General features: G+C 53.6%; 7 protein-coding genes across 7 annotated transcripts; 4 read left to right on the top strand and 3 right to left on the bottom strand.

Annotated features, from left to right (window-relative positions):
- Positions 1 to 1,487: 1,487 nt before the first annotated feature.
- On the top strand, positions 1,488 to 3,270 carry N7482_005277 (C2H2-type zinc finger protein; the record flags this gene model as incomplete). The annotated part of the gene is made up of 4 exons (XM_056687402.1): positions 1,488 to 2,252; positions 2,337 to 2,444; positions 2,575 to 2,748; positions 2,902 to 3,270. 4 exons carry the CDS (start codon positions 1,488 to 1,490, stop codon positions 3,268 to 3,270), a joined length of 1,416 nt encoding a protein of 471 aa, XP_056542957.1.
- A 1,093-nt stretch (positions 3,271 to 4,363) lies between these two features.
- On the bottom strand, positions 4,364 to 7,274 carry N7482_005276 (NCBP1 family protein; the record flags this gene model as incomplete). The annotated part of the gene is made up of 6 exons (XM_056687401.1): positions 4,364 to 5,480; positions 5,557 to 6,452; positions 6,514 to 6,781; positions 6,855 to 6,961; positions 7,048 to 7,134; positions 7,200 to 7,274. The coding sequence occupies 6 exons, from the start codon at positions 7,272 to 7,274 to the stop codon at positions 4,364 to 4,366; spliced, it is 2,550 nt and encodes an 849-aa protein (XP_056542956.1).
- A 1,595-nt stretch (positions 7,275 to 8,869) lies between these two features.
- On the top strand, positions 8,870 to 10,694 carry N7482_005275 (bestrophin family protein; the record flags this gene model as incomplete). The annotated part of the gene is made up of 7 exons (XM_056687400.1): positions 8,870 to 9,073; positions 9,137 to 9,284; positions 9,350 to 9,434; positions 9,488 to 9,625; positions 9,686 to 10,035; positions 10,093 to 10,266; positions 10,333 to 10,694. The coding sequence occupies 7 exons, from the start codon at positions 8,870 to 8,872 to the stop codon at positions 10,692 to 10,694; spliced, it is 1,461 nt and encodes a 486-aa protein (XP_056542955.1).
- Positions 10,695 to 12,348: 1,654 nt separating this feature from the next.
- On the bottom strand, positions 12,349 to 14,827 carry N7482_005274 (Elongator subunit ELP2; the record flags this gene model as incomplete). Its single annotated transcript, XM_056687399.1, has 2 exons — positions 12,349 to 14,637; positions 14,699 to 14,827. The coding sequence occupies 2 exons, from the start codon at positions 14,825 to 14,827 to the stop codon at positions 12,349 to 12,351; spliced, it is 2,418 nt and encodes an 805-aa protein (XP_056542954.1).
- Positions 14,828 to 15,085: 258 nt separating this feature from the next.
- N7482_005273 (ubiquitin-related modifier 1) lies at positions 15,086 to 15,514 on the top strand (the record flags this gene model as incomplete). Its single annotated transcript, XM_056687398.1, has 2 exons — positions 15,086 to 15,150; positions 15,181 to 15,514. The coding sequence occupies 2 exons, from the start codon at positions 15,086 to 15,088 to the stop codon at positions 15,512 to 15,514; spliced, it is 399 nt and encodes a 132-aa protein (XP_056542953.1).
- Positions 15,515 to 15,635: 121 nt separating this feature from the next.
- On the bottom strand, positions 15,636 to 17,950 carry N7482_005272 (bifunctional fructose-2,6-bisphosphate 2-phosphatase/6-phosphofructo-2-kinase; the record flags this gene model as incomplete). The annotated part of the gene is made up of 11 exons (XM_056687397.1): positions 15,636 to 15,890; positions 15,952 to 16,128; positions 16,180 to 16,554; positions 16,612 to 16,731; positions 16,783 to 16,890; positions 16,946 to 17,026; positions 17,088 to 17,257; positions 17,310 to 17,407; positions 17,484 to 17,519; positions 17,585 to 17,773; positions 17,937 to 17,950. The coding sequence occupies 11 exons, from the start codon at positions 17,948 to 17,950 to the stop codon at positions 15,636 to 15,638; spliced, it is 1,623 nt and encodes a 540-aa protein (XP_056542952.1).
- A 715-nt stretch (positions 17,951 to 18,665) lies between these two features.
- tom40 (TOM complex pore protein TOM40) lies at positions 18,666 to 19,910 on the top strand (the record flags this gene model as incomplete). The annotated part of the gene is made up of 3 exons (XM_056687396.1): positions 18,666 to 18,977; positions 19,070 to 19,717; positions 19,803 to 19,910. The coding sequence occupies 3 exons, from the start codon at positions 18,666 to 18,668 to the stop codon at positions 19,908 to 19,910; spliced, it is 1,068 nt and encodes a 355-aa protein (XP_056542951.1).
- Between the last annotated feature and the right edge of the window lie 3,333 nt (positions 19,911 to 23,243).

The raw sequence follows: 23,243 nt of genomic DNA, 5'->3' as shown, positions 1-23,243 counted from the left end.
GCAGAAAAGAGTCGAGTGACGAGAGGAACCGTCGCGAGGGCCAGGGCTCAAGCGGGTGGAGAGGGCGACATGCCGGCGGGTGGTGAGTGGCTGCGGGCCGGGGAACTAAGCCCATCCCCCAGGCGGGAGTGCTGCTGCTAACTAGAATTAGAATGCCAGAATTGTCTCAAGTCATGTCACGAAATCCAGTCAGCCCTCGCCAGTCGCGGCTGCGACTGAATTCGGCGGACTCCGCGGGGAGGCACACCGAGAGTTCCCCCTCCTCCGCCCTTCCACAGAGATTGGATATGCTCAGAGATATGACACCAATCGCGAATGATAATGATAATCATGATCATCCCCAGGAGTAACATGCAGAGTTTTTCCCTGCTCGTGATACCGGATGTCCGAAAGGATGCGCCAGTGGGGTGTTCAGATCGCCTCATCGTGGCGTCCATGAGGTCCATCTGGGATGATGATTTTCTGATTTGATGGACGTGGAAATGTCGCGCAAAAATAATCATTACGATTATAATTACGACATTTATGCTCGGCATTCTCCCAGTGATTTTGATTCTTCTTTCTGCTCCGTACTCGTCCACGCCCCTCGAGAGATCGCCCCTGCACGTCTGGTCTCGAACTGCTCCCCTTTTCGGGGCGAACGTCATACAGTCGAGCCAAGACTTGATGGTCTTGGTCTTTGGCGTCTTTGCCGGTGGATGCATTGGCTCTGACTCCATCCGCCCCAGTCGGCCCTGGCCTCTATTTGACCATTTGACTACGTTGGACGACGGACGCGGGTGATCACCACTAGTTCCCCAGCGACCCTCTTGCTTGTCTGCGCGTCTTCAGCCCACCTGCAGCCCGTGGGAGTCGGGGTGGAGTCATTTTCGCGCTCTTTCTCACGCTCGCTGTCTCGTTTCGATCTGTCTTCCGTCGCTCTGTCCATCTGCCTCGTTCCGACCTGGCGGGAGATCGGGGGTATATAGGTCGATCGGTCCCCGAGACGGCCATCCGGCGCGGATCTTCGCAGCAGTGAGACGAACTACCCCGTATCGTACCCAGGGTTCATTATTCAAGACGATCCCGTCGTCTAGAATCCAGTCTCTCAAGGATTGAGGATACACCCGGCTCCTCGTCGTGCCGCGCAGCCCGTTTGTCTATTTCTATACTTCGTCCACGCATCCTCTTTTCTTCTTCTTTCCCTCTGTCGTCCCCCCCTTTCTCCTCTTCCAAACCAAGCCAGCACCAAACCAACCAAAATAGGCGCCCTGAGATCTCTGGTCCCCAACTGGCGCCCAACGAGTCAAAACACAAATCCAGATCAAGACAGTGTCGAGTGCGTGGGCTGGGGCCTGTGAGGCTGTCCGGTTCGTCCGGGTTTCAGGGTTGCCCCCGACCCAGACCGTCCTGCGCTGAACATCCTCCCCCCCCCCCCCCCCCCCACCGGGTCTGCCTCTCTCTTCCTCTTCCTGCTTCGTTAGCGTCTGCTTGGTCGGCTCATTATCATGGAGACTGCTGAACCGGTTTCCTATGAGTTCCCAGGCCACGGCGTGGGCTCATTCCCCCATCGTCGCGCTATGGACTCGCCTATATTCCCCTACTACTCCCATCCCACATCGACTCCATATTCGCTGCCCTACCACCCAACTCCCACCTCCGCTGCATATAGCTTTGGCTCCAGCGCCTTGAGTCAGCCCTCACACGCTTATCAGTACTTCGTGGCGAGCCAGCCACCGCTGGCCTCACCGGTGCGCCTGACTTCAGAACACCACCATCAACACCAGCAGCCCCAGCAGCCCCATCACCACCAACCGGCCCCGCTGCAATCCCTCCCGGAGATCCGCCCGGCCAAGAATGCCATCAACCAGGTGGGCAAAGGGGCGGACCATCGGCCAGGCTTGCCGCCGCCGAGCAGTCAGGCGGCGGCAGCCAGAGGCTCCTCTTCGAAGAAGCAGGGCAGTGAAGCCGAGTTCTCGACGGAGGTCGATGTCCTGATGAAAGCCATCCAGGCCAAGCCCGGCAGTGCGAGCTCGCCGGTGCCCGTGCAGCAGTCGCTGCCGCCGCTGCAGCAGCTTGCGCCGCCGGGCTATCCAAGCTACCCTAGCTATCCCATGTCGCCTCCACGCAGCCTGCTCACGAACGAAGGGCAGTTGTCGCGGTCAGGCAAAAAGCGCAAGTATACGTGTATGCTGCCGAACTGCGGGAAGAGCTTTGCGCAGAAGACGCATCTGGATATTCATAACCGAGCGCATTCAGGAGAGAAACCCTTTGTAAGTCTACGGTACACTAGCAGAATCTCCCATTGGCTACGGCCGGTTGAGAGGCCCAGACTCGCCCAGGCCAGGCCGGGCTAGAGCCGATGGGTGGTGGGGGAGAGTGGAGCAAGATTTGCTGACGACGTTGGGCAGATCTGCAAGGAGCCCCAATGCGGGCAGCGGTTCTCGCAGCTAGGCAACCTCAAGGTAAGCATGCTTCTGTCGATGCCCAAGCCCTACCCGTCCCAGATGGATACCCACTCTACAACTTACCCCTTCCTTCCTGCACCTCGGAAAACCGGACCGCACGAGACTTGACTGACCCACCCCGGGCTAGACTCATCAGCGCCGGCACACGGGCGAGAAGCCCTTCAAGTGTGACATCTGTCACAAGCGGTTCGCCCAACGGGGCAATGTACGCGCGCACCAGATCACTCACCTCCACGCAAAGCCATTTACCTGTCTCCTGGATGATTGTGGCAAGAAGTTTACGCAATTGGGTAACCTAAAGGTACAACAGCCCCGGATTCCCCTCCCAAGCCAAACCCCGCGACACATATTTCCCCCTCCACCCTCTTCTTAGCAGCAGAGCAGCAGAGCAGCAGAGCAGCAGAGCAGCAGAGCAGCAGAGCAGCAGAGCAGCAGCAGCTAATGCAAACTCCAGTCCCACCAAAACAAATTCCACTCCGGCACCCTCCGCAACCTAACCCTCCGCTTCGCGCAGATGGGAGACGCCGGCCCCATGAACCCAGCAGACCGCGAGCTGTGGGAGTACTTCGCCGAGCTCTACAAGAACAGCAACAAGGGCATCAAGGGCCGTGGCAAGGACCGGCGGATCTCAACGACCGGCAAGCGATCCGGGCATGGACCTGGCGGCACATCGCTGGGCATGGGCATGGGCAGCCGGATGCCGTCGTTGGAGTCGGATGAGGAGCGACGTGGCTGCTATGAGGATAGTCTATCCATGTATACGGGCGGCTCCAGTAGTGATGGTGAGGAAGGGGGGTACTATTTGGAGAGGAGGGGTGGGTGAGTCATGTTGTTGATGTGATGTTGATTTGATGATACGAACCGACTCCGGGACGGCTTGGGATTGGTATATTTCGGCAGATCTGATGGAGATAGGAGCATTTTTGGGGGGGTTCTTGGTTATTGTCGTCCCTTTCTTTTGGGTTGTCCCTGGACATATCCTGTCCGGGCGCTGTGCTTTCTGGGGTGCACTTATATTTGGTCTTGCCTGGCTCTTTGTTGTTTCTGTGACATTATGTATACGAGGTTACGAGGGGCCCGTCCTTGTTTGGTTGGTTTTGAGATATCCATTTCTTTTATTCTGGGGTTTATTTCCATGCCGTTTGACGTCTTTGTCTCCCCCCCTCCGATTTTTTCTCTTTCATTTTATACTGTCTGTACTCTATGGGCTGGTTTTGGGGACTCCAGCTCTGCCTGTACGGGGAATTTCAAGAGGTCTCTCGGGACAGCCGTTGATTGATTTTGACTTTCGAACTTTGATTTAGGGTTTTGGGGGTAGAACTTTCCCGTGAACCGGCACTTGCGACTTGCGGGGTGCATGGTAGAGGCGTATACGGGAGATGGGTCAAGTGACCATCCAAGGGGAAATATGTAATGTTACGATATGATTGTACCACGTCCATTCAAGAAATGGATATAGTCTACCGCGAGTAAATAGTTCGTTGGGTAGTTGGGACCATTGAATCGACACTGCGGTAGTGCGGAAGTTCACCAACTCAGGAGCACAGTCAGATGTTACCAAAGAAGCCTGGACAGCACGAGACCAGAGATGAATAATCTATGACTATGACTATGACAATGAGAAATATTCTGTTTTTCGTTTTTGTTTATTTTTTATTTCCCATTTGCGGCAGCACGCAAAGTCTCAGGGTTCGGTTTTAGTTCCGTAGTGTACAAATCCAGAGTATGTCACCGATCAAAATCAAGATCCGCGCCCAGGGCATCCATGGATTAGAGGAAACGGGGGGCAAATCCCAATCGCGCAGTGACACAGAAAAAATCGAAAGGATGAAAACAAGTGCAAGATCAGTGCTAAAATCGAAGTTCCAAGTCCCCATCTAACCTGGCCCCCAAACATACCCCCAGGGTCCACTGATTTATGGCCCGTCCGCATCAGCAATGTGAATGTCTCCATCAGCCACGGTATCCACAACTTCCTCTTGCACCGGGGCGATCGTGCCGACCGGGGTAGCGTTGAGCAGGGCATCGGAGATAAAGGCCTCTTCGACAGCGGCCTTGCGGCGGAAGACGCGGAGCCAGCGGCGGCCCCATTGGCGGAGGATGAGGTCTTCGGGCATATCGCCGGAGCCATTGCCACGCTCCATGAGCTCGTCGTTGCTGCCGGCAGCGACCGAGACAAGGGAGTCCTCGATGAACTTGAAGAGGGCTTGCATCCCGACGCGCTCGCGGGACAGGGTCTCATCGAGGACGCTGAGCTGGGGCTCGTACAGGCCCTTCTGGGTGCGGGCAGCCACGATCTGGCGCATGCGGTTGGTGACCTTGCCGACGGTGGCCGAGATCATCTCGTAGATGTGGGACTTGGAGAGGATGGCGCCGGCCTCAATGTGCTCGATGAGAGCCCACTCCAACACGGAAAGGGGGCTGATGATGGTGTAGTTGAGCAACTTGTCGACGATGTTGATGGCGATGCCGGGCTGATCGGCCCAGTACTCCATGACGGAGGTGATGATCTGGCAGCGGGCCTTCTCGGAGGCCGCGCCGATGGCGAGCAGGCGATCCTTGTTGCGCTCGATGCAGGACAGCACGTGCGAGAGGGACTTGGAGCCCACGAAGCAGATGGAGGTCATGAGCGCGTCTGTGGAGGGGACCTTAGGGTCATCGACGCCCAGGCTCTGCGCCTGTTCCTCGATGGAGGCGATGACAGGCTGGAGCTCGTCGTCGCCTGCCTTCTTGCGGATGAGTTGCATGAGCTCTTGTCCTTCCTTTGAGTACGGGGTTGCTGTCGTTGATGAATTAGTGACTGGAAAAGTACTAGTAGTAGTCAAACGGGGGGGACTGCCGTCACACATACCCTCGGAGAGATATTTGAACTCGGGGGTATCCTTTTCCTTGGACTCTGTGATCAACGGCAAATACTGCTCGGGGAGAGTGCCTTTGATGCGCTGCGCAAAGCTAAGTCGAATTTCCTTGTCCAGGGCACCGAGAATGAAGGCCATCTTGGGGTGAATGGCAGGGCGCTCGAGATCTTCAACCCTATATGCATGGTCAGCATCTTGCCGGCCCCTTGCAACTATTGCCAGGGGGGAAAATCCAAGATCTATCCACTTACCATTCGCTCCACTTCCAGGTGAAGCCGAAGTTGCTCAGATGATGGGCAAACCAATCCAAGAACCGATTGCTCAACTCTAGATCCATGGTCTCCACGTTGTTATACAGGAACCGAATCGCACGGCCCAAGCTGGGCGCAATTGCCGCCGGAGCAATCTTGCAGCACTCGGTCAGGAGGGCGTGATAATATACAAGCTTATGCTCCGATGTCGGCAGCTGGAACAACTGTGAGAAGACGGCATCCACCGCCACATCCTCTGGCTTCCACGCTTTATTGTCACCAGCCATATCACGCATGCGGTCAAAGGGCGTGGCACGCTTGACGAAGGTGTGGCGGGTGTAGTAGCAATCCACATCAATAAGGTACTTAGCCGTAGCGACGCGATTGAAGTCAAGAAGGTTGATGGTATCCACTAATGCGTCTCGCAGAAGCGACGAGGCGATGTCCGAAATGGAAGGCACGGTGTCCACCTCCTGGTTGGCATAGACCGAGAGGTAGACCTCCGGGAAGAGAGCCCGGGGGCCATACGGCACAGGGTTCGGGACATTGATCTGCGGGAAAGCGACCTTGGTCACCACGTCGAAAGGCTTCTGCTCGTCGCCTTCCGCTTCCAGCGCATCCTTCCAAGGGCGTGGCAGACACTTCAGCTCCCAACCCTGGCTGGCTTCGTTTTGAAGCTGGGTTTGGAGAACACTGATTAAACTGGGGCCAGCGGCAGATTCGTTCTCCTCCGGGCTAAAGGTGTTCACCAAGTCAACAAGGGCGTGCGGAGTGGATGCGATAATGTCAGTCTTCTCGAGAAGCGCGGAAGCATGGGCCTCAAAACCAGTGGCGCTGGATGACATGACGTAAGGGATGGTGAAGAGAATGATTTTGACAAGCTCCATGCCGAGCAACTATGACCAGAAAACCAGTTAGGACAGAAGGACATTGTCCGAAGGAGACAAAACCACTTACGTCTTCAGACGATGCGGTCTGGAGATCGACCGCGCGAGCGAAGAGCTCCTCCAGAAGTGGAAAAATACCATCACCCTCAAACAGAGGCTGCAGGCATCCCAAAAAGCGGATGAGAAGCTTGACCTCGCGCCATGACCCAGAATCAATGTATTTCTGCAAGGCCGTAACCGCCTTCTGCAGCAGCTCCGCTCCAAGCTCCGGCTTGATATTGTGGGCGACCAGAGCCGTCGCAGCAACAAATGGAATTTTCATCGGTTGTTCCAGGACACTGCATTGAACCACGTCGTCAGTAGGCGCATCGGATTTGTGTCCAATGGGGGACAAGGAGGCACGTCACGTACAGGTCAAGGGAGATGTTGATCATAGTGTCGCGCAGCTCCTCATCGTCGTAGTTCTCTGCCACACTCTTCGCGATTCCAACGACATCATCTTCCACTCTCCGAGCAGCCTATGCAATAGTTCGCAGCATCAGTATCCCGTTCCGTAATCCGTAGGATAACAACGCGCATCAAGAAGTCAAGAGAGAGACCGTACCGATTCCGCAATGGTCAACAGCTGCCGGCGGACCTGCACAAAGAGTGGCTCCTCATATCTCCGTCGCTGAGGGCGGCGATCGTAGTCCTCGTCATCTGGGAATGGTCATGGTCAGCAGCACAGAAAAAGAGGCCTCTGGGAGGATCACTCACCTCGATAGCGGCGCTTGCGCCCACCACCACCACCACCCCCCGGTGGCCACTATTCCGGCGCTCGTAGTCGGCCATTGTGTGAAGAGATTGGGGCAACACTGGGAGGATCCAAGAGCTGGGGATCGCGTTGACGTTTAAGAGGTTCAGCGGGCGAGAGCTCCCCAGAGGTAAATGCCAGCCCGGAAAGAAGAAATTCCGGCCCGAGCTCCCTGCGTCAACACAAAAACTCGCCGCGGGTAGTACAACGTCACTAATCGCATATGCACCATACAATACATTTAATCAACATGGTTGTTGCTTTCATTGAGGTACCTGGGCTGGCTGAGCTGTCGCTGCTGGTATAGTCTTATATCAACCCACGGGGAGCAAGATCATATGTAGGTGTGCTTTTATCTCAACACTGCGCTTGAAGACGAGCTTTTTGATCTATAACTATAATCTCATTTTCTCGAGCGCAAACTGACATAACTCGTGGTTACATTAACTATTCGAATGAGGGAGACCGCCCAATTCAGCTCGATGATCCTGAAAATAGTCTGTGATAGAAACTCGACCAAAGCCCGTCCACCGTGCTGGAACCGGCTACAATTGGGACTCTGCGAGTCCATCTTGGGGCCTAACTAGGGATTCTCACCTCATGCTCACTGACTAAAACAACATTCTTCTGTGCGTTGACGCGTGTATCCAGAAAGCGAAAGAAGCTTCTCGAGTGGAAGGGGAACTGCCCGAGTCACGTAAAGGGGAGGGCTCTACTTTGACCTGCCCTCCGACTCAGCGTACTATGCGTCGTCACTCAGACTGCCTGTTCTCCCTCTGGATACTTCTGGAGCTGTACTAAGAATATGGAAGGCAGCTAGAGGAGGTTCCTCCTGTGTGTGTTTTTTTTGGTGCAACGAGGTCCACTCGCTGTTGTTGGGATTGCCTGGCTCTCGGAAAACGAAGGCCAGAACGATGATATACAAGCGTTGAACACATATGCTTCACGGCTTCGTGCCTGGCTCTTCATTTTTAACGACAATCATAGATTGGGTTTGCACTTGGGAGACTACGCCGACATCGTGGGGACTGATGGCGTTGCGATGAATTCTGAACAATAGGATTCCGGAGCAACGCGTATCGTGAGGTATAAAATAGTTGCGCATCACTTATATCGAAGCAGCGCAGTGATTTCCTCGGTATAATATTCAACACCGCTGCAAGCATGCCACACCAGGGATCGACGGGGCAAGCGGGGCGATGATCACCCCGCTCGGGTCGTGCGGTATCTATCCCAGTCAATCCATCCGCATGGCCTCGAGCGCAAGCGTTTATGAACAGACCCAAAGGTTATTATTCCAGGCTGACGCCCTGAGCTTCGTTCAAAGATTAGCGCCGCCTTGGCGGGGCTGCAGCTGCGTCCCAACACAGCAAGTGGCGTTGCAGCTCGATGTACTTCGACACATCGCCTCGTCTCATCAATATGTACCTCGTCACCAGTTGCCGTAGATCGGGAAAAGCACGCATGACGTCGTTCTCTTCCTCTTCCCCGTTCATATCAATACTTCTGTATGTTTTGTCGGCGTTCATTTCGACTTTCGAATCAACTCGTCTGTTGACCTGGCATGGTTCCAGCAGCTGGGACTTTTCCTTTGCCTCTTTGATATCTTTCGTGGGCTCATTAGTCTTCCATCATGTCAGATAGCGGCGATCCTGCCCCGTCCACAGCCGATGTACATCATGATAACAATCACCGCCCAACCGGACTTTTTCCCGGCTCAAAGGAGCAGGACTTCATCGAGCCGCTCTCGCGGCGACCGAGTTTCATGGACAATCTGGCGGACTCTCGGGAGTCCCAGTTCCAGGTGCAGGAGAGAAGCGAGCTAGAGCGGTATTTTGTATGTAACCCTGGGAAGCGAGGTTGAGGCGGACGTAGATATAACGGATATCACCTCGCCTAGCATGGGCCCCGCAATATGAACCAACATTCGAAGTGGCCGATGGTCATGCGAATCCAAGGGAGTGTTATGCCCCAAATGATCCTGCCGTTGTTACTCGTGGGCGGCTGGGCGACGCTCATTACCTGCATTTCTCACTTTCAACACGATCGTAAGTCTTCGGTGGGAGGTCTGGCCCTAGCTCGGACTAATTGACGTGCTCGTGGGAGTATCTAGTCGGGATCAACAATATCCTCCTTACGGTGCTGGGGTTCGTGGTGGGGTTATCATTGTCGTTCCGTGGTTCGACTGCGTACGAAAGGTATAGTCATCGATGGCGTGGGCTTGCTGGCTTGCTCCCGCGAGAATTAACAGGAAAATAAGATGGGCCGATGGACGCAAGTACTGGGCTGGCCTCATTCAAACCTCGCGTAACCTGGCCCGCATCATCTGGGTGCATATCGACGAACGCGAGGACGAGGAACAGAGCAAGGTGGATCTGCTGAGAAAGCTGTATATTCAGGAGCCGATCGGCCCCGGGTCATAGATATCGACTAACCAGCGATGCTATAGATCCGCCATGAATTTGATCCTCGCGTTTGCTGTCGCTCTAAAACACAAGCTCCGCTTTGAGCCCGACGTCGCCTACGAGGACTTAGCAGGGCTCATCGGCCATTTAGATACTTTTGCCCTCGACGCGCACGATCCCAACGTCGTCTCTCCCAACTCCAAAACTCCATGGAAATCTGCAGGAGAGTATCTGGGGTTTTCCTTCGCCAAGTCCAACCCACGGAAGTTGATTAAGCGGTCCAAGAAGCCGCTCGGCAATCTCCCATTCGAGATCCTGGTCCACTTGTCCGCCTATGTCGATGCGTGTGTGAAGAACGGCACGCTCGGTCCAGCTCAGTACCAGGGCCAAACGAGTAAGTGAAAGGACTCGCGAGAGAGACAAGATATGAATGACGGACCAACTCATGTAGTGACGATGATATCTGCGCTCAACGAGATCTTAACCGGGACGGAGCGCGTCCTCGACACTCCTCTACCCGCCGCGTATAGCATCGCTATCGCTCAGATTTCCTGGGTCTACGTTATGCTGCTTCCCTTTCAGCTGTATAAATTCTTGCACTGGACTACGATCCCTGCTTCGATGGGTAAGCAAGCTGGCCGTAACTCAGCGGGTGTCCAAGAACAATCGCTGACGACCTGTTCGCCACCAGTGGCCGCGTATATCATTATCGGCTTACTGTTCATTGGCAGCGAGATCGAGAATCCATTTGGCGAGGACGTCAATGATCTCCCCCTCACCACATACTGTCGTCAGATAGCGAAGGAGCTGGATGTAATCACCGCCACTCCGCCGCCCAAGGTGGAGGTTTTCATGGCGCGCCCAGAGAACTTGGTTCTATTTCCGCTCAGCCAGGACGGCTATCTCGCTTGGAAGGGCCGGAGTAAGAAGGATATCCGTGCCGCGCTTCGCGCCAAATTTGTTACGAGTCCAAGCGACGTGGGAGAGTCGAAGAGCTCCACGAGGATAGGAAGTTTCTCCACATGGCGGACCACAGAATCGGTTGAAGTTTGAATGACAAGGAAGGCGAGCTACCAAAGGCGTGACCATTGACTGCGCATGGACATCATAACAGAATTCTCGAATATCGATCAAGGGGCCCAACTTGATGTGGATTGTGCATCCGACAGCGTTCGACTCATGAAATTATCACCAGGGTACTACGAGTTTCTAACTACTTTCAACTTGTATTCATTATGTTCTCTTCTATTATCAGTCGGTAGGTAGCTGCCCTAGGTGGCTTCTATGCTGGTTTTGGCGTCGAAGTGGAACGGTAGGGACTGCAAACAGAATCGCACCGAGCGTGAGGTGTCTCCAAGGCTCTCTTCCACACCATCTATGTGATGCAATCTTCGAGGACTTGGAGATTACAGGGTTCAAATATGGGGGTTGAAATTATGTAAAGCGAATAGAAGGGCAGAGGTACAGAAGTCCAGCGGAAGCAACCCTCACCGTTCCCTTTGCGCTCAATCTGGGTTATGATGGGAAAGCCCAGCTATGATGCCAACCGGGTGCAATCAAAGCCGTGGTACATCCTGCCTGGCTCGGAGTCTGGCATCTTCTAGGACACTGGTATGGTGAATTTGACCCCATAATGCGACCATCCGACAATTTGCAACGGGTTCAGATTCCATGGCAAATGGCTCCGCCCACACATATCCTGCATGACTCAATTTTGGCAGCAAGCAGATTACGTTCCCCTCCGGAGTGGATACATGCACCTCGAACTTCTCAGTTACGCTCACAGCCCAAGACACTACCATCCAGAAGCTCACAGATGTGACATTCTCATTCCTGGCTTTCCCAAAGTCGGATGACTCGCGCTGCTCTACGACATCATCCAGTTCATTACCGCCTGTTCTTGAACTCGGGCTGCCTTTCTTCAGCGTGGCTTATGTCCTGGCCCCTTCTTTGCCGAGCCCTTTTTATGTGACTGTGACTCCCGCGAACACATATGATCTTGCCCCGTTGCCAGCGGTGTTCAATTCGAACAAGGCCCTTGTCGCACCTTCTCCGCCGGCGACTACCGCTGCAGCGACGACTTCATCTGTTGCAACCCATACACAGGGCAAGAGTGGCCTTTTCAGTGTGTTGGGGGTTGTTATGCTGGCAGCACTCCTGTAACGAGATTATGTGGTGGATTATTTCACGATTTTGAATCTACAGTGTAGTTCGATCCTTTCATTAGCTAGCCGAATGACATGATATTGACGGACAGAAAGATGTGTCTGTGGATGGGCCCAATGTTTCGAACCCATAGAACCAGAGTAAACAAGCCTGCGCCGAATGTGTTACGAATATCCCTTGTCCTATGCACATGGGCCTGCACCACTCCATCATCCGATGTGCCAGGCTTAAAAGTCGCAGCAAGTATGCTCATTCGGCCCCCATGGGGAACCCCACGCCAGGTACCAATGATTAAGGATTATGTGGTCTTTCCAGACACTGAGATCAGCGGTCAGCAATCCTTCGATCCTGCAGCCTTACTTGCATCGTGTCACACGCTACGACTAACAGTCGATGCACCCAATCAACTATTCCCAGCTCTATCGGTGGAGCGGAAAATCAGCAGTTCTGATCTGAAGGGCTGCTAGAAATGCTAGATCCGGCGAGAGGGTAGAAAGGTAAACATCGTTAACATCAAGGTGATATCTATGTACATCCGGGATCATGAGAGTATGTTGGAGATGGCGTATATGCGCGTAGACGTATCCTCGCTGGCCACTGCAAGTTCAAACCGAGTTCTGCTATCCACATTGGCGGTCGGTACGGGCCGCCATGATACTTGCGTAATTGCCCTCGACGGCGCAATCAACGGGTCGATGGTCACAATGTGCTGCGCTTCGAGGTTATCGATGGCAATTCTGTGGACAGAGACGGCACCGCTATCCTCTCCGACAGCAACGATAAAGGAATCTTTGTATGTCGTGGGCAGGAAGGCAATTGCGGACCCTGCGGATATCAAAGCAATAGTAGTCCTGCAAGTGAACGCATCTTCGGTCTTCTGCCAGATCTTGACGGATTTGTCACGCCCAGCCGTGGCGAAAATGCGCTGTGTGGTAATCGGTGCCCAGGCTGCGCCCAGGATCATTCGAGAGTGGCCCTTGGGGTTTGTGGCCCAACTGTTGAATGTGGTCGGGTCTTGTTCACTTCGGGCAAAAACTGCCCATTGGCGGTCTCGCCCCACGCTCAGAAGAAATTGGTCGTCGTCGGAGAATGACAGGTCAGTGATTGTGAGGGAGTGTGCTGCGAGAGATGGCTTGATCTCGTGCCAGTCTGATGTATCATACAGACGGATCACTGCGTGATCGACGGAGCTGGCCTTGCAAGCGGTGGCAATGATGGCGCGGTCATGGCTCACGGCGACGGCGGAGATTTCATAGCCGTGACCGTAGAGTTTCTCATGCTCTGGCCACAGTGTGTACCGAGATAGTTGGTCTTCGAGGGGCGGGGTTTCAGTAATTAACGAAGCAGCAGGCGCAAACCGTGCCACTCCGCTGGATTCTTCTTTTTCTTCCACCGGGGCTTCGTCTCCTTGAGCTTTGTTCGAAAGACCCAAGACTGGAATCTCAGCTGTGTCTGGCATGTCTCCCTCAATCGTTTGTCGGAAGCCCGTCAGCTTCTCGAGCAGCTCTGCGATCTGTTTGGGCTCATTAAAGACCCGTAGAAGCTTCTCGTCTGCGCCTGACACGAATTGAGCTGGTCCCAATGTGTCAATGCAGTTCAAGTCGTATCCGTGAATCTGAGGGCGAGAGAACTCGTGCCATGAGCGCTTATTGTCACGCAGCCACTGAGCATGAAGCCGTGTGGTTTGATCAGCGCTGGTGGAAAGTAGATAGCCGCCGCTGGGCTCCCATTGCACGCCATGAGCCGAGCGTACATGGCCAGAGATGCCGAATTTCTGAATCCAAGCGTCCGCGTCGGAGTCGTGCTGCCATACTCTCCAGCTGCCGGTGCGGCCAAGGCTCACCACCTGCTTGCCGTCTGGAGACCAAAGTCCAATCCAGAAGCCACCAGCAGAGCCAGTCGCGGTAGTTGAGCCTTTTTGAGTGCTAATCTCTCCCATTCTTTCCCCTGACATCCAAACACCTGATACTGAGTCTTGTTCCCAGATTGTGACGGTGTTATCGGCAGATGCAGTCAGGAGCTGTGATCGCGCCGGATCGGGATTCCATGCAGTGGTGTAGATCCAATCTTCATTTCCGAACAGAAGGGCCTCGAAGGTGATCGAGTACTTCGATCCAGATGCTTCAAACTCATGGGCTTTATTCGACAAAGTAGGCTCCATGCCACCCAGCAAAGGATCATCTTCATCAATTGGTGCAGGGACCTGTGCTTCACCCTGACATAATCGCCACAGACGGATGTATTTGTCTTGACTAGCCGAAGCAAGCAGGAGATCACTGGTCTTGCCTTGTTTGTCTTGCGTGAATGAAAGGGATCGAATCCAAGCTTCGTGGCCCGAAAGCACAGCCCGACGCTGGAAATTTGGCTTGTCAATGGATGATTCCGCAGCGTAGATTTGTACGCTTGTGGTAGTGCCTGCCACAGCCAGCACCAAAGGCTTGCCACTGTCTCCCTCAAGGACCCGCATAGCCAGCGTAAGCGGGAAGAACCGAGGCTTCATAGTGATTGTTTCCACCAACTCGCAATTCAATTCGTTCTGCGCATTGATTCTCCAAATCCGAACTGTTCCATCTGCGGCCCCAGTCACAACGATATCCGTCCCGTTGGCCACGGCAATCGCATTCACTGACCCCTGATGGGCCTCTAGGGAAGCAGCTTGTTTATAAATACGCGAATCGCCAGCCTCTTGTTTCCATACTCTGATTGTACGATCGACGGAGCCGGTGAGGAGAAACTTCGTTCCTGATGCGGGGCAGGTGTAAAATCTAACGACGCTCACTTTGTCGGAATGGCCCACGAGCAGAGCATAAACGCCCCTGTGGGAGTCATCCTAGGGAAATGGTCAGCTCCAGGCAGAAACATACCAACTCAATGGCGCCCACTGGACTTACAAGAGGTTCCCACAAGGCGACATTGTTGTCCGCACCAAAGGCGAGCACGCCCGACTGGACATCCCAATCCGCGGCCCCCGGGTGCCGGTTTCCTCCCACGCTGATATATTCGGTCGTAACAGACGCCATGCTTGTGATGATTTGCACGGGCTCAGACGTCCCCGTCGTGTCAGCGCTGGAGGTTGTAGTGGCGGAAAAAAGAGCTGTCGCAAAAGATGATTGGGAAAGCGAGCTTATCGATAAGAATGCTTCCGCCCAGCCCCTCCCCACTGCCGACTTCCAACCTTCACCAGCCCGGTCAAGAAAGCCGACGACACTGTCAGCGTGCCTGAAAACGCCAGAGGTTCTGCCATTACAATCACTGAAGCCATGGCAGACTCTGCAAATATGGCCGCCGGTGCCTCCATTCCCATTATCGTCGAGTTCACGTACCGTCCCGGTTTCCCCCCATTGTTCGACTAGACTCTAATACAATTCTACAGTGGCGGACTCGAGTTGCTTTTTGGCAATGAACGAAAGCATAAGGTCACCTTGCCTGGTAGCATGGAAGATGGTAGCCCAACGAACATCGCATATTTGCTTCCATACCTGGTCGACAACCTGATGCAGGATCAAAGGAAGGAGATGTTCATCATGGAAGACAATGTGTATGTGGGACAGATATGCCTAGCTATGCACGAAACTAATAATCATGATAGTCGTCCAGGAATCCTTGTCCTGATCAATGACGCCGACTGGGAACTCGAAGGCGAGGAGAAGTACGAACTTCAACCGGGAGATAATATAGTCTTCGTCTCAACGCTACACGGAGGCTAGTGGTACTTGGATGGTACAGAATATGGATCAATGCGATAAAACAAGGAACTTGATACCGGAATGAGTCCCGGAATTAAGAATCTCCTCAAGTCAATCAGAAGAAGATTCTCGGTGGATAGCTCTAGACAACGTCTTCGACATGTTGTTGAGAGATCCTTTCGGGCTCACGAGGAGTACGGAGCCCGCTTGGGGTCCTGTAGCCGCTCTGAGGGGTTGCAGCGCCATCCAGTGGACTGCCCAGGCCTTGAATCGGGGAGACCACTCCGCTAGAGGGCACCGGGATCTTCAGGTCTTCAGGCGAGGCCGGAATAATCTCTGCTGGGAGATCGGGAATATGGATTCTGCGCGCCTCGTTCTGATAGCTCTCGGGAATGATCTAAAAGCAAACGTGAGTTAGCTCAAATAATAAAGCAAATGGGAAATATAATTGTGCATACCTCAATAATCTCGTCACGAGGGAACTCCAAGAATGGGATGTCAGCGGCGTTGCAAGCCATGAGATAGCCGTACAAGACTCTCAGGACACTTTCGTGGGCAATAATGAGCAAATCATTCTGCTCTCGCTCCAATTCGAGAATTATAGGCTCAAGACGGACTGCAAGGTCATGGTAAGACTATCATTATGTCAGTCGAGTTCAAACACCGGAGAGGCGTGGATCTCTTACCTCGGCTCGAGGATACCGATGATGGTAGGGGTCAAGCTCATGCTTTGCAACCTCATCTGGAAACTCTTCACGGATGCGTCTCTCGGACATCTTCTCACAGACGCCGGGGTTGAGTTGACTCATCTGAGACCGCTGTCGGACCATGTACCCTCTATCGTAGAGGTACTTCGCAGTCTCCACGGTCCGGCGTCTGGTGGATGTCCATACCTTCAATGGTCGTGGTTCATAGCTCGGGTCACCCCGGTCAATCATATCCTGTTTCTCTGCCTCTCGGTGGGCAAGCAGGCTATCTGTCATTTTTCTGGCGTATTCGTCGCCCTGTTCTGAGAGAGACGAATCAGTCTTGTAAGATCCGACCTCTCGCGACACTCCAGCCTATATGAACAGTTAGTTACGTCTGGTTCCTATCGGTATGACTGGGGCACTGCCAACCCGCACAAAGTAGGTTCGTCTCGATTTTATGTGGAGATTCAAAAGGTAGAACACAATGCGGTTAGAGAGATAGCCAAAGCTACGGTTGTTCACAATCAGTCGCTCGCCAGCATTAATCATCTGTTCAAAAGTAAATATATAAGACTTGATCCAGAACCCAATTGTACAAACCTTGATGTAGTTCAGGTCCTTTTCTTCCATGGTCTGGAATTGAGGGATGCGTGAGGAAATACGGGTCAAGTAGTGCTTGACTGCATCTTCAGGGCGCCATGAAATATACTATTGCCTAGTCAGTTTGGTGGGGGTGGTTATAATCTCTTCGAACGATCCTCACATCGGGGGAGGAGATCTTGACCCTGCGGACATTCTCCTCAATAATTCGTTCATCGTCGCACCAGGACTCGATAAATAGCGTCTATAGAAGAAAAAGTGTGAGTTGTCAACGTGACTCAGTGGAACTAAGCGGGGTGCAGCACCTCGATATCATGCTTTGCGAACTCTTTAGCAAGCGAGCGCCGCCCTGAGGCCAAGGGGTTCACAGCATCATAGATTGCGATCTGGCCATTTTCGTGGTTCAAGAAATGATAAATGTCCTCGCGGCACTTTCGTACAATCTTCTGACGAAGTAGAACAGAGGACGCCGAGGCTAGGCACAAAGTCAGTATCAACGACTTGATGGCCATCGCCGTTGCACTCACCATTCACATAGAAATAGTCATCAGGCATGTCCTCGCCAAATGGAATCGTGGCCCGTCGATAGTCACCAAGATGAAAGATCCTGGTCTTGACACCCAGCCTGGTATACTTGTTAGCTTGGTGGTTGGCAGGAAAGAGGAAAAGGCGCGGCTCAGCTCCACGGCAATGAAACATACCATCGCAAGTAGCGTGCTAAGGCCACAGACATGTGTCTGTCATTTATTAATCAGATAAGCATGCTGCATGAGAAATACTATAGAGGTTAGGTTAGACGTACGTCTTTCCTCTTGCGGGCAACCCCACAGTGATGATCACGATGCGGCCCGAGTGGAAAAGCCGGCCAGATTCAGTGCTATACAGTTGGGCCGGGGCAAGATCGGCCTTTTCAGGTAGATCATGAATGGCATCGACAAAAATTGAGGATTTCCGCCGGAACTGCGGCGAGTTGGCCACGATCTCGGCGGTTCTGGATTGACGTCAGCTATCGATCCAAGGGAGGATATCCGTGTTGCTTCTAGAAAGGGTGCCTCATGATAGGTTATGCTGGCAGCTTTAAACACGCTTCTTCCATGATCAAGATAGGATGTCTCTGTATACCGAACATCGAACGAGGGAGAGGGGTGTCTTACAGTAAGGTGTCCATGATCGCGGGGCCCAAAAAGGAGTGACGAACAAGGCCCTTTCCCTAGGGTGCCACTCCGGTAATTGCTATGTCGGGCTCCTTATTCACAGAGCAGTCGGTTCAAGAGGAAAATCAGCCTATGCCAGAGGGTGAATTCCTGGAGAGAGAGAAAGTTGGAGGGATGAAAAGTAGGACGCAGCTAGGAGGCGGTATAGGCGATAACGGTGAGTGTAGATATCAGGTGGATCCTCACCAGACCAAAAGAATCCGACACCTATAATTAAGCCGAGCCAACACAATCAAATTCAACTCCTTAATAATATATGAGAAATCAGATCCTATCTCTACTGTTCGGGTCAGTCTCCTGCTCCACCAAAATATACAAGATCAACCTACTTCATTGAGGCTGAATCTATTGCGCGCCCGCGAACCCCCGGTGTGCTTACATAAGGGAGCCCGGCGAACGGCAGCTACCAAAGGCGCTGCGCAACTGGCATTTTTCACAGGAAAGTCTTCAGCTCCGCTTCCTTCGATACAACCCCCGACTCCCCCGAGTGGATCAGATACAGTCCTCTTACAAAGTCTTCGTGGCCTGAGACGTTTACTCGTCCCAGAATTATCGGGCTGGTCTCAATCCTCCCTCCTCCTGCCCATTGTCTTCATCCTCGCAACGAAAACCCCCCGTTGACCGGCATCGCGTGACGACACCTATAATTCAACCTTCCTATCTTCCAAAATGGCCGATCTCACATCATCTCTCTCCATCCTCACGGACAACCCCGCGATGGCCGTGTTCAACGATGCATACACCGCGTTCTCCGAGCGCAGGGCACAGCTCAACCTGCCCAACCCCGGCACCGTGGATAACATCGCGCGCGAGGTGCAAAAGGAGGTTCTGCTGTCCAACTTCATGTTCTCAGGCCTCCGGGCAGACCTGACCAAGGTGTTTGGCATGTCTCCTCTGTTCCGGGTATCCCATGCCTTCTCCATGGGCTCGTCCGGCAACCTGCCTCCGTACGCTTTCTCCTCCATGTACGGCAGCCCCAAGGTAAGAACAAGCTCCGTTCCCATTTTATTTCAAGATTTAGTGTCATTCTTTTGGTTCAATCCCTGACGGCAAGTTCGCTTTCTTCCCAATAGGTCTTCATGCAGGGTAACCTCGGCAGCGACGGTACCCTCTCGGCCGTCTACAACTGGCGCTGGAACCAGGCTTTGGTTACCAAGACCAATGCCCAGATCATGCCCGGCGGTGCCCAGGGTCTCATGCAGATCGACAACGACTACACCGGCAAGGACTTCTCCGCATCGCTGAAGGCTTTCAACCCGTCTTTCCTCGAGGGCGGCCTCACCGGCATCTTCGTTGGTAGCTACCTCCAGTCCATCACACCCAGCCTGGCCCTCGGCTTCGAGGCTATTTGGCAGCGCCAGGGCCTGAACACCCGCCCCGAGACTGCTCTGTCCTACTGCGCCAAGTACAAGGGAGATGACTGGATTGGTACCGCTCAGTTGCAGGCCCAGGGTACCTTCGCCGCTACCTACTGGCGCAAGCTGTCCGAGCGTGTTGAGGCTGGTGTCGACATGAACCTCCAGTTCTCCCCCAGCGCTGCTGCTATGATGATGGGCGGTCCCACCCGGGATGGTACCACTGCCATTGGTGCCAAGTACGACTTCCGTGCTTCTTCGTTCCGCGCCCAGGTCGACAGCGCCGGCAAGGTTAGCTGCCTTCTGGAGAAGCGCATTGCCATGCCCATCTCTCTGACCTTTGCGGGTGAGATTGACCAGGCCAAGGTATGACAATGAACCCCCCTAATTTCTTTTCATATGTTCATTCTGGGATCATTTGATTGCTGACTGATTTGTTTTTCTACAATAGCAAACGGCCAAGGTCGGCCTCGCTGTCTCTCTCGAGATCGCCGGCGAGGAGCTGATGGAGCTGCAGGAGAAGGCCGATGCGGCCAGCATGACCCCTCCTCCCTTCTAATCTCCTCAATCCCCTCTCTTCCGTCCAAGATTCCCTCCCCCCTTCCCACCCTCTCACGGTCCGGGTGCATTCATCCCCGCCCAGGTCTCTCGAGCGAATCATCCCTTCGACCTCTCTGTTTTAGTAGTTCTTCGCTCCCTTTTCCCCCCATGTCCATGTCTGGATTGACATGGCACGTCACTTCCACCCACCTCGGTATATCTATTTGAATACGGGTTGCTGGTGCTGGCGGCAGTTGTTTGGCGCCATGGAATGTCCCGCATGTTCTGTATAGATTCACATCTCTGTTTCGTCCCTGGTGTCTGTTTGCCTTTTTCTTATTCTCTGTCCTTGGATCTACCTTGCCTATCTCTTCTTCGTCTCCACCAGCATCTGATGCCCGCATTCTCCGGCTATCTGCTTTGGCCCGTGGTCTTGTGAGTCTTGCTTCTCGCTGGATTGATCGGGTTTGCCGTTTCCCCTTTTCATGACCGTGGTGTTTGTTCGTGTGGCCCGTGGGATCGCGAGGGGTCTATGTGAGGTGGGAGGTGCATGGTTTGCGCCTGGAGAGATCTCTGGTTATGTTTTCGCATCATAGACGGACCAATGTAAAACAGTGTTTGAACCTTGATTGCAGCGCTTTGCATGTATGATGATCTTTCCACGCGTAAGGAGGAGGATGCAGGGCCAGGCCTGGACTGTAAGGGGCTCCGGCAGTCAAAAAGCTGTAGGAGCCCGTATCGATTGACCGGTCAACAGGCTCGCTAGGTAACGCCTTGACTAGTCCATAGCTCATCTTAAAATTGAGAGCCATGTAATGCTACGACCTTAGCGTCCAATGCCCTCGGAACGGGTGTTTATCGACTGTTGAGAGTGGGACCTTCGCCCGCTCGCTCGTTGGGAAACCAGGCTAATATACTAGACCGTTTGTACATGCATCCGTGCATCCCGATGTAGGTGTGAATTCTCCCGTCTTCCAATACCTCTTCCTCTAGATGTATGCCACCAATATCAGGCACCCACAACAACCAGCGTATCGGGCCTAAGGCGGTGTCCGGTAATTTTTCTCATCCAAAGTGCGCGAGGCAACCGAACGAAAAGGAAGAAAAAAGGCGCACGGTGGGCCCTAGTGGGCTGCTGGAGAACCTCCCACGAGCCCAGAAAGACTCCGGAGGTGGGGGCCTTATGCATCTCTGGCATGGAGCAAACCGTTCTGTCCTGGTTCTCCCAACTTGGTGGCTCCACCAACCAGCCCTGGGGCCGGTATCTCGGCGAAATACCATGGACTTGTTATGTACAGCTAATGTTATGAGTGCATCTGCCTGACCTCGCAACTACGGAGAATCAGTTCGGGTTCCAGGACGACTATTACGATCTATATAGGAGAGGGTGACGCTAAACTTGCATCCCGGCTCTGAACAAGCTCTCTCTCTCTCTCTCTCTCTCACACTCACTCACACAATCCATCCGCGGACCTTCCTGAGTACTCCGTCACGACTAACTATGTCATAAGATTACCGAAAGGGCATGGGATGCTGTCTGCACCATGGCGTCCTCTTCCCCCCCCCAGTCTCCTGCACTACCACCACCATCATCCATCACTCCCACACAAACCCCGAAGCCACCCCCGCGCCGCTAGCCCTTTCACATCCCGGCCACGAATAATCTGATAGTCGGCGGGGGGTTGCGGCCTTGACATCATCCTCGCCGTTGGCCCAATTCCGTCCGGGTTTGTCGACCTGCATTGGCCCTTGGGCTCTCCGGGGCCATCCCCACTTCGAAGTACTACCGAACCAACCAACTGACTAACTTCTAACTTCATAGGTGGACGGGGCCACACTACGCTCTGTCCTTACCGTCCGGTCCGGAACCATGATAACTCCTGATCCTTATAACCTACGTATTGATCAACCATACTCCATGGCTGAGCCGGTCTTCCCCTCCCGCGGGTCACGGACCCCCGCCCCCCTTCACACAAAGGCTAAGTGTTGAGTAGCGCGCGACTCGGAGTGGATGGGATTGTTGGATGGTTTGGATGGACTGAATGATCCCCGCAGGCGAGAGTCCTCGTTGGTGGGAGACGGAAGAGGGGCCCAATGGGTAAACCCTCGGTCGTCTTGGGGTCGCTCGTTTCCTCGAAATTATTTGTGGGTAATGGTCCACTCCCGCCTGTCTCTTGGTCCGGGGCCCTGGTAGGATCTCCTGACTGGCTCGTTTTCGTGGCGGAAATTGGCTGGGAGATGATGCATCGTCCATAGTTTGGTTGCGAACCTTTTCTTGAAATCTGCCTGAGCCCGTGAAGCACCTCGGGGTGGTTGGGGCCCTGTGGCTGGGTTGTGCATAGACGAAACCGACAGAACGCCCCAATATCGGGGCCCAACACAACGGGCTCTGCCGGTTGGGTAGTGAGAGTGGCAGGTAGTGTCAGTATCGGGAGTGGTGTGCTCGGTCGTAGTCGCCATAATCATGCGGGAGGCATCAGCACTACAGTACATACCTGCCTCTGGAATACATATGTATCCATACCGATGTCCGAAGTCCAAGTCCAAGTACTGTACACCGCAGGCTGTGGCGTAATAGATGGGCCCCATCATAGCCGACTGCACGTATAGTTGGCCGGTTCCAGCCTACTGTAACATGCCGGAATCCTCGATAGACGCGCTCAACGAGGGCAGATCCCACCAAGGATGGGGCCACTCCGTACTTCCAGCGCATCTTATTTGGATCGTCGCGTAAACCAGGCAGATCGCCCCAAACCTAGCGCCCGTCCACGGCAAACGTACTCACAGCCAAGTAAATACTAAATACTGTAATGGAAAGGGAAAAGGAAAAGGAATCAGAAACGTGTATTATTATGATATGATTGGAAGCATGTACAGTACTGTGGTGTAGGTGTATTATTTGGATCCCCCATCTCAGCCAATGAGCCGCGCCAGAATCCGATTTCGCATATTTCGCATATTTCGCATATTTCACATTCCTAAATTCCTCTCCGACGCCGCCGGCAAGTCCCAATTCTCGCTCCCGAATCTCAAATTCATTCTGGGCTGGTAGTCATGGTATAATAGGGAAGATACTCTCTCTCTCTCTCTCTCTCTCTCTCTCTTTCGGTCTTAGGACAGCGGAGATTGATGCCCCGAGCCCGAGTAATGAAAATGAAACGTGAACAGGAATATACTCGGCCGAATTTCCCTATTTACCTCGCGCGACACACCACTGACGCAGGTCGTGGAATTCCTGATGCACTTCCCTAAGATTACATTTATGCTTCCATACTCGCTAGCCTGTACCCGCTACCGGAGCAAGAAAGTAAACGCGAAGCCTAATCCCACTCCACGTGTCTGACACTGAGGC

Source organism: Penicillium canariense (genome assembly GCF_028826845.1).
Source record: "Penicillium canariense strain IBT 26290 chromosome Unknown utg000003l_segment0_segment0, whole genome shotgun sequence".
NCBI lineage: Eukaryota > Fungi > Ascomycota > Eurotiomycetes > Eurotiales > Aspergillaceae > Penicillium > Penicillium canariense.
The sequence above is the reverse complement of the archived record's forward strand: the minus strand, read 5'-3'. Positions and strand labels throughout refer to the sequence as shown.